Raw genomic sequence first — 10,575 nt, forward strand, 5'->3', positions numbered from 1 at the left:
AAGTATGTCTGTCTAGGCCTGCTTTGTTCCTCCCCACCCCAGTCACTTCATGTTCCAGAACCCTTCTTGCCATGATGGTGACCCCCCTCTCCCTGCTGGTCCTCCCTGCTCCCCCAGAGCACACGGAGCTGGTGAGCCGGCTAGAGCGGAAGGAGCGAGAGTGTGAGACAAAAACCCTAGAGAAGGATGAGATGATGAAGACTCTGAACAAGATGAAGGACAAGCTGGCCCGAGAGTCCCAGGAGCTGCGTCAAGCCCGGGGACAGTTGGCAGAGTTGGTAGCTCAACTTAGTGAGTTCTCGGTAAGAGTTTTTGGCTATTACATCCCTTCCAATACATACCTGTACCATGGCAGTGCACTAGAGAAGATGGTCCAGGGTTGGGGTGTGCACTAGGTCCCAGTGAGGAGGCTAAGAAGCACTAGCAGTGTGTGTGTGTGTGTGTGTATGTGTGTGTGTGTGAGAAGTGGGGGTGGGAGTGGGGGTGCAGGGGAGGATTAGGAAAACCTAAAACTGAGGAAGAGAGTAAAGGGAGTCCTAGAGAGAACAATGAAGCTGCTTAGAATATATATGCAGCCTCATACAAGTCTGTATCTCTTATAACTATGAATAACCCATATCTGTGTTATGTATGTGCTTGTCTTTTTATGGCTTCCTATCTGTATGTTGGGTGTTTGTTGGATCTAGAAAGAGAAACATGAGGGTGAAAGGGTGAGTGAAGGAGTGAGGTTAGGGTTTAAAGGGGAGAGAAAGAAAATGAGGTTAGGGTGCATATAAAGTTGAAGGTGAGAATGAGTGTAAGATGCAAGGACAGAAGGGAAGTTAAGAGTGTCATAGACACCACTGTTGCTGATTACTTTGGTTTCCTTTTGTCTTTCAGTCCACTGGTACCTTGTCTTCCCCTCCTCCTCCAGGAGGCCCACTCCCTGTCCCCTCCTCCAAGAATTCCATTGACTTGCCTCCACCCCCACCTCCCCTGCCTTTCTCCTGCAGCCCTCCACCCCCACCCCCACCTCTTCCACCTGGTGGACCTCCCCCTCCTCCAGGGGCACCCCCTTGCTTTGGTATGGGGATGCCCCCTCCTCTGGCCTCTCTTCCTAGCAGCTGCCCCCGCCTCAAGAAGAAATGTGTACCGCAGCCTTCCCATCCTCTGAAGTCTTTCAACTGGGTAAAGTTGAATGAGGTGAGCAAAAGGACTTAGATTACTGCTGTATCCTTTGTCCTGAAACCATATTCTTTGAATAGCCATAGTCTGCAGAACCCTGAACCGTGTGTTTTGGAGGGGTATGGAGGGAAGAGGGGACATTGTTTTGACCTTTGAGGAGCTCCCCTCCTAACTGGGGAACTTGATATATGAAGGGGGGAGAGGGAGAGAAACAGATAAGAAAAATATTTGCAAAGTAGTATAGAAACAAGAGGAAAATACTATAGTGAAAATTAATTAAATGGTTAAGTCCTAAGAGGACAAGGAGTAATCCATTAATCAGAGATGGGAACATTTCCTAAAGGTCATTGAGTTATAAATTTGACTTTTAAATAGGTAATGCACATGGAGAAAAGGAAAGAGACCATCTTGACTAGGGAAGGTAGTTTGTTTACAGTCTCAGGTGAGGAATACGCAAGGAATGTAGATTGGAGACATGAAATGACTAATTCTTATCAGGAGAACAAAATATAAAAGCAAAGTGGAAAATTCTTGCCAAGAGATAAGGGTAGAGAGAAAGTAGTCAGTCAGTCAGTTAACAAACATTTGTTAAGTGGTTGCCATCATACTGGAGGCAGTGATGGTTGTTAGTGATACAGGGGATTGTTTAAAAGTCTCTGGCAGTTCACTTTTTATTACATAATAATATCTAGCTGTGTCTATGAAGGTTCAGGACATTTAGCCACATTTTTCAGACCAATCTCATGAGCTGATATTGTTCCATTGATTTCTTTTCATACACACACACACACACCTTACCACTTAGGCAGTTAAGTGTTTTCTCCCCCTATGAAAGCTGATCAGTGCCTTTATTCTACATAAGAAGAAAAGTGAAGCCTCTCGGCCCAATTTAATATCTAGAAACACAGTCTTCAGTTTCATCATTAATAAAACTGAACCAAGAATAAGCTTTTATTGAGTGCTTATTGTATACAAGACACTGTGCTGAGTGCTGGGGATTCAAAAAGTAGGTTCCTGCCCTCAAGGAACTCTCAATTTAATGATGAGTGGCTGTAGATGACTTTCAGTTATATCATCAGAATAGGGAGAGTTAAAATTGACTGCCCATAAATGCATATATAGGGAATAGTTGCAAATAACTGAATACATATTAATTACCATTTAACTAATGGTTACCAATAGTATATAAATTTGTAGCTGAAACTAATGATACCCATTACCTGAAATCCACTGGTGTATGTACCAGTTCTTAACTGAGCTGTAACTCATACCCACATTTGTAACTAGGAATGTTTTCACCTGCAGCAAAAACTGGAGTGTGGAGAGGGGAGGATGAAATAACAGTGTAGAGGATGACCTGATGGCAGGGTTGTTATACTAGGGGGGCTCTCAGTGCTGTAAATGTATAGGGTTAGTGGGGGCAGCTATCTCCTGGAGGGGTAGATGATCTTAAGAAGAGGTACAGGGATAGCAGTTGCCATGGGGAAGGAGCATACCCCACTGGGTGTTGGTGTCCTGGGATAAAGCCCTGTTTTCCCCATGCTGGTTATGGCTCTGTTTATTTAAGACTATTGTCATTGACTCAAAGTAGTATTCAGTTAGAGATGGAGAATTGAGTCATAAAGTTGTCCCTAAAAGAAAGCAAGGAGCCTGACTACTGACAGTAACAGATCATAGGATTGCAGAATTTTGGAACTGGAAGGAATTTAAGAGAACATTTAGCCCAACTCCCTCACTTTCCATATGAGGAAACTAGGATGCTTACCTATTTGCTGGGCCAGCCAGTCAATAGATATTTATTAAGCACCTACTGTATGTAAGGTTGTGTTAATTGCTGGAAAAGATACATACAAGAAAAATAAATGGTCCTTGCCCACAAGGGGCTTACTCTTTCATAAAAATACTGGGTTAGGAGCCAGGAAACCTGAATCTAGTATTTAAGCTGTCAATAACTGGCTGAATGGCCTTGAGCAAATGACTACCATTCATCCACTACTGGTTTCCTCTGTGCAATGAGAGAAATGAATGAGGTGAATTCATCTCCTCCAAACAGGTAATTTAGTAGAGGAGACTATGCATAAATAAATACAGGGTATTCATAAATCCCACAGGTATTTAAAAAAAACTGAGATAGTTGATAGACATGATTTAACACTATTGAACAACTTCTACTTTTGGAATTGTAAATAAAGTGTAATACTACTAAATATTACTAAAGTTTAGGACAAGTATCTCTCACAATCATCTTTGTATAGTGGAAAGACTGCTGGATTTGCAGTCAGAGGACCTATGTTCATATCTTGGCTTTGTTATTTACAATTTTAGGCAAGTCATTTAACCACTCTGGACCTCAGTTTTCTCAACTGTGAAATGTGAGGTTTGTACTAGATGACTTGACTGTCCCTTCTACCTTTAAATCTATGATTCTCTGATGTCTGTTTAATTCCAGTTCTATAACAAATGAGAAATGGTTGTTATAGACGAAAAGGTAAACTGTGTCCTACAGGCAGCAAAACTGAAGAAATAGACAAAACATTTTTAATGTCAGGCACTGCACTAAGACCTGGGGATAAAATATAAGCAAATAGGCCTGTCACTGCCCTGATCGAGTTTATATTCTAACAAAGGATGACAATTCTAGTAGGGGGAGAAAAGAAAGGTGGTAGAAGGAGGTGAGGGGGCATGTTGTGGAGGTAACCAAGAAATTACTCTGGAGGCCTGGTTGAAGGAAAGATGGAAACTCACCTATCAAAGGCAGCATCCTTGGGACAGAGACCAAGGTCGCTGTAAGCAGGAGATGAGGATGACGACCAGAGTAGGATGGATGAAGATGACTATGAAAACACGATTCACCTTTCATTATAGGAAATATTACTGATTATGGCTCACATTCATAAAAGCTAAATAAAGTTCAAATGATAGAAATTTTAAAACTAGGCAAATTTATATATACCATATACTTGAAGAGTTAGATAACAATTACAAGGCAACAAAGAAGTGAATGAATGAGGCATTAAGTGCTTATTATGTGCAAAGCATTGTGTTAAATGTTTGGGATACAAACAGCAGCACAAGACCCTGCTTCTAAAAGATCACATTTCCACCCAGAAACACCTGGCCATGTAACCTTGAGCAAGTTGCTTAACCCCAATTGCTTAGGGGTGGCCAGGTGGCTCAGTGAGTAAGAGTACCAGCTCCAGTGTTGGGATGACCTGGGGATCAAATCCAGGCTCAGATACTTAGCACCACACCCAGAAATAACTGGCCTTGTAACCTTGAGCAAGTTACTTAACCCTGATTGCTTTAAAAAAAAAAAGTAAAGTAAAAGGTCACATTCCTACGGGGAAACTAATACATAAGGAAGTTTTCAGATGCAAGTCAGTTGGAAAAGTCCATGGTCCTTCGGGTGCAGCAACCTCTTCTTTAATGGAATTTCCACTGATAAAATCATATCCAGTTCTATTTGAAGATATTTGAGATGTCACAAGTCAGTACATGGTCAATTATTCAATACAGAGAAGGGAATACGGAAGGGAATAAGTATTTATTAAGCACCTACTATGTGCCAATTACTATGCTAAGTGCTTTACAAATATTATCTCATTTGAATATAGAGAAGGGTTATATCTCATGGCAGAGAGACAACCATATTGTTTAAATGTAAATGTGAGGAAAGTACTTTGTAAACATTGAAGTCTATAAATATGTATGATTATTATTCTTGTAAGGAATACCATACTTGGTAATCCCTGTAGTAGCAAACTCCAAAAGATTATTTAGCTCTTTTGACCATACTGAAATTGTGTTATATTTATCATTGATTAAAGTAATTGAACCATCACCCAGAGCTCTTTGATCTTTTCATCATAAAGAAATCTTCTTCAGCATTTGATCTTTTATTATATATTTGTGCATTCAAAAATTTATGAATTACACATTACTTGCTAAGCATTGTGCTAGGAGCTGGGGATAGAAAGTTTTTAAATGCTAAAGAAGGGAGTTTTTATTTTATCCTACAGGCAATAGAAAGGCACTAGAGTTTCTTGAGTGGAAGTGTAACATGGTTAGACCAGTACTTTAGGGATATTAATTTGAAAACCACTTGGAAGATGGATTAGAAAGGTGAAAGACTTGCAAAAGGGAGACCAGTTAGGAGGTGGTGAAATTCTGGATTAGGGTGATGCTCATGTAATCAGAAATAATGGAATAGATGAGATAGATATTGTGGATATAGAATCTACAAGACTTGGCAAGTGATTGAATATGGTGGGGGATGGGAGAAGACAAGGGGGAATAATAATTTAAGAATGATTCCAGAGTTGTGCACTAGATGACTGAATGATGGTATTGCCCTCAGCATAAATAGTAAAGTTAGGGAGAAAGAATGGCTTGGGGGGAAAAGATAACATTTGACATGTATATGGGATATCTATTTCTAAACATTCAATAGATAATTCATGATGTAGAATTTGAGTGAAGGAGACCTTGGATGGATATACAGATCTGGGGCTCATCTACATAGAATTGCTGGTTGAACTCAAGGTTTAGAGAAAAGAAATAGGATGGAGCCTCGGGGTCACCCATAGATAGGAGCAGGAAATGGTTGATGATCCATTGGAAGAGACTGAGAAAGATTGGCCAGATAAGTATGAGTAGTACAAAGAGAGAGCATTGTCATAAAGATGGTCAGCAGTGTCAGATTTTCCAAGAGGTCAAGAAGGAAAAAAAAAACAGAAAAAAAGACATTGGATTTGACAATTAAAGGACCGTTAGAAACTCCAGAGAGAGCAGTTTCAGTTAAGTGATGAGGACAGAAGCCAGACGGTAGTCATTCTGTATATTTTATATATTACCAGATTCATATTGAGCATGTGTAGCAGCAAGCACCCCAGTGTCCCCAGGGTGCCTGCTCACACAGGTTCTTGGATCTGCTTTGTTAAAGGAAAGCAACTCAAAATGGGTTAACAAGCTTACTTTAATCAGTCAGACATATATCGTTTACCTTGTTCAGGAGAAAAGGTCAGCACCCTGAACCTCAAAGTATACAGGCATAATTATCAAGACAGAAACATCAAGTAGACAGATTTCCAAACTGTCCAACCATTACATCCATACCCAGTCAACATCTGGGTTTCCACATTCTGGGTTTTTCAAAGCCAGGGGACTCTCAACAACGGCTTCCCAGAATACAGATCAAATCACAGAACACTTCTCAAAGTGAGCCCCAAAACAAAGCTACACATCAGGGCTTATATAGCCTTCTCCTGGCTCAGAGAATGTAACAACCTTATTGACCCACTGGCCAATCAAAAAGTATCTACTGAAAAACAAGCCTCCCTCCCCAGGCTTCTGCTGCACTTTAGCCTAGGGGCAGGGAAGATCTTTAAAATTTACATTCGCATTACAGCATGTTACTAAAATTTGTGGGGGGAAAAGTCCTTGAGGTCTAGAAGGTATGGGTTCTTGACTGCTAGACCTGAAGAAGGTGGCATTTCAGACAGCAGACACTAGGAAATAACTGCCAGTTCTTTAGCATGACAGTGACAAAATGAAAATATTTCTGAGGAATATTACTTTGTCAGCTGTGTGTAGGATGAATTGGCACAGGGAAAGGTTGTAACAGTAGTCCATGTGTAGCAGGTGTGGGGTGATGAGGGCCTGGACTAATATGATATGGAAATTGATACTGAGAATTATTACAGAGGAAGAATTATCTGGACATGGTTATAGCATGTGGAAGTAAAAGAAAATTAGATGGAAAAAAGACTAGGAGGGTGCCATTGAAACAATGAGAGGGGAGGGAGAGATAGATAGACAGAAGCAGATTATAGCAGGCAAAGGGAAGGAGGGAATATGTCCCAGGCAGAGAAGACAGATAATGCAAAGGCCCAAAGATGTGAATTGCCATATATGAGAAATAGCAAGAAGATCATAAAGTGTGTGAAAGGGAGTAATATATAATAAGACTGGAAAAGGAAGTTAGAGTCAGGTTGCTAAGGGATTTAAGTGTCAAATGAAAAAGTATATATTTGGTAGTAGAGATTATAAGGAGGATGAATTAAGAGGGAAGAAACCAAGATAGGAAGACAAATTAGTAAAGTATTTCAATATTTGAAAGGATATGTGATAAGCACTCAAATTAGGGTCATGGCTACATGTGTAGAGAGAAAGGGATGCATATAAGAAGTGTTGTGGAGAGAGAATTCGTGAGATTTGGCAATGAATTGGAAATGTGGGGTGATAAGGAATGCAGAGTTGAGTGTGATTCAGATTGTGAGCCTGAGGGACTAGAAGAGTGGTGGCATCTGGATGGAACTAGGGAATCAATCAATAAATCAACATTTATTCAGCACCTAGTATCTGCCATTGTATCATTGTGCTAAGTGCTGGGAATACAAAAAGAGACAAAAGATAGTCCCTGCCCTCAAGGAGCTTACAATCTAATGAGAGAGAGAACATGGAAACAGAGAGAGAGAGTGCACAAGCAAGCTATATATAGGATAAATAGGAAATATCAGAGGGAAGACCACTAGAATTAAGAGGCATTGGGAAAGGCTTCGCGTAAAAGATGGGAAAATTAAGAAAGGCTGTATCTAGGGGGAAAGAGAATGAATTATTTTTTGGACATGGTGAGTTTGAAATTCATATAGGAGATCCAGTTTGAAATGTCAGGGAGACATTAGGTGGTTAGATTGGAACTCAAGAGAGAAATGAGGCCTGATTATATAGATCTGGGAACCATTGCTAATAATAGCAATAATAATAGCTTTCATTTGTGTAGTGTGTTAAGGTTTGCAAAGTGCTTTACAAATATTTTCTCATCTTCACAGCAACCATGGAAAGTAAGTGTTATTATCTACATTTTGCAAATGAGGAAACTAAGGCAGTCGGGTTAAAGAAATGTCCAGGGTCACATAGCTAGTAAGTACTTGTAATGTAAGGCCAAGCAAAGGCAACTTTCCAAGGTTCAAAATACCAGCATAGGTGTTCTCCATTTTATTCGGTGACAAACCAAGAACAGAGAAGATCAAAACATGACATCATTCAAAATACAGCATTTACTAAGTGATTAAATAATCTCCAAGCACTACCCCACCCCAGGACCTTCCATTCATTCAATCAATTACAAAGTCCCTGTTCTAAATACTATGCCACCCCTAGGCTGTACCTTCATTTAGTCCATCACAAAACCCCTCTTCTCAAATGGAGATTAGTTTCCAATCTAAGTAAAGTACATTCATTTGTTCAACCACAGAACACAAAAAGGTCAAAAGTTCCCCACCCCTGGATCACAATTGAATCTACCCCAGAGTTACATCAAGTTTAAGCACAGCACTTAATACCCAAATGGAGGTCTTTTCTTCATCTTGACACAAGGCAAATTCTCAGCAATCTTAGTTCCTGGGGAGACAAGGCTTAGCAAGGGCACAAGATACATTGCCAGTCCCTTCATTAATTCATCCTCTGTCTGTAGAACAGTCCTAGAACCCCTGAAAATATTAGCAAAACCCTCTCCCAGGATTTCTGTAAACATACAACAAGAAAATCCTTTTTCAGGGCTTCTGAACCAACAGAAAGGTTCCCAGACCCCTGCAACAACAGCACTGTCCTTCACCAGTGGACAGTATTCACTCTGTCTGCAGGACAGTCTCCGGACCTCTGCAATAACAGCACTGCCCTTCATCAGTGGACAGCATTCACTCTCTGTCTGCAGGACAGTCTCAGGAGCTCTTAGCCAACAGCCAGGTTCCAGGACTTCTTCAACAAAAGGACTGTCTTTCACCAGTGGACAAATCTGGCAAAACAACATCAAAACAGACAGACAAAGTACCAGCAAAACAGCCATGTCTCCTCAGTCCTTGGTAGCTCAGGGGGCAGGTCTCAAAAGTCCAGGGCAATTCAAAGTAGCCCCCAGCAATTCTCTCAGTCTCTCTCTGCCTCCAAGAGGGTGCTGCTTCCAAAAAGTTCTTCTGCCTCTCTCTTGTCTCTCCAAAACTACGTCACCAGCTCCTCCCAGTTCAGGACTCTCTTTTCACATCAACAAGTCCATCCCACAGGTGGGATTAACAAGCTCTGGGTTTTAACACAATCAATTTGAAAACCAAGCCAATACAGGGGAATCTTTAATTGCCATTACTATCACAGTACTCTAGTAAGATCTGGACCTTTCTTGACTGTAGATCTGGCATTCTATCCCCTTGGCTACCTAACTGTTCTTAGAAATAGTCATTAAACTGAGCAGCTAGGTGAGGCAGTGAATAGAGCATTGACCCTGGATTTAGGAGGATCCCAGTTCAAATCTGGCCTCAGATACTTGACACTTACTAGCTGTGTGACCCTGGGCAAGGCACTTAACCCTGATTGCCATGCACAATGACATAAAAAAGAAATAGTCATTAAATCTATGGGAGCTGATGAGGTTTCCAATAAGAGTATAATGAGAAGAGTCAGGAGGGGTCATGATAAGGGTGATCATTCAGGGGAAAAAATATTTACATATATACACATATATGAGATATATATATGTATATACATATACATATACACACATACATCTGTTTATCTACCTATCTTTCTATCTATTCATGAGATCTTAGGCTGCATTAAGTGATGAATAGCTTCCAAGAATAAAGAATAATAATATTCTGCCCTGATCAAACCACATCTAGAGTTTTGTGATCCATCCTTGGTGCCATGTTTTGAAAGGTCATTGGTAAGTGCATTTTAGAGACCACATAAAGGAAGAGGACAAGGATGGGGAAGGGCCCTGAATACATATCCTATGAGGATTGGTTGGAGTGGGCAAGACTCAAGGTGACATGATAGCCATTTTCCAAGTATTTGAAGAGTTGTCATGCATTCATTTTGGCCCCAGAGGGCAAAATCAGGAGCAATTAGCAAAAGCTACAGAGGTAAATTAGGTTTGATGTCAAGTAAAAACTTTCTGATAATTAGAGTGGTCTATGTGGAGGAGGTGGTTTCTGTACCTTGGAGGTCTGTGAGCAGAAGCTATATGACCATTCATTGGGTATGTTATAAAGGGGATTGCTCTAGTGGGGTATAAGTTGGACCAGATGACTGCTGAGGTCCCTTCTACCTCTAAAAATGTTGTGATTCTCTGAACTGGAGAAAGGTTTAGATGGGAAGTAACTTAGAGAAGTCCAAATGTAGCAGGGCTCCCTGTTACAAGGTCCTTGCAGCAATCCTCACTGCCATTCCCCACCTCAGCTACCTACCATTCCCTTCCCTTCCCAGTCATCTTTCATTCTGACTCAAATCCTAGCATCTTCTATACTCTCTACTCTTCCTCATATTTTCCCTTTGATCCCTGACCTTGAGGAACCTGGCTTTTTTCCCTATCCCCTCCTCCATTTATCCCTTCCCCATTTCAGCAAATTAACCCCCTTCCCC

The 10,575-nt window shown here is 40.8% G+C and overlaps 1 protein-coding gene across 3 annotated transcripts in view; it reads left to right on the plus strand.

The window, feature by feature from the left end:
• Positions 1-10,575, plus strand: part of DAAM2 (dishevelled associated activator of morphogenesis 2) — a 161,672-nt gene that overhangs the window by 129,607 nt on the left and 21,490 nt on the right. For all 3 annotated transcript variants that reach the window (XM_069073618.1, XM_069073620.1, XM_069073619.1), the window contains exons 13-14: positions 118-302; positions 880-1,182. In XM_069073618.1, the coding sequence (XP_068929719.1) occupies positions 118-302; positions 880-1,182 (488 nt within the window). The remainder of the gene's footprint in view (positions 1-117; positions 303-879; positions 1,183-10,575) is intronic.

Source organism: Petaurus breviceps, unplaced genomic scaffold (assembly GCF_028583685.1).
Source record: "Petaurus breviceps papuanus isolate PSGF00001 unplaced genomic scaffold, PetGlider_PUasm1.0 90865, whole genome shotgun sequence".
Lineage (NCBI taxonomy): Eukaryota > Metazoa > Chordata > Mammalia > Diprotodontia > Petauridae > Petaurus > Petaurus breviceps.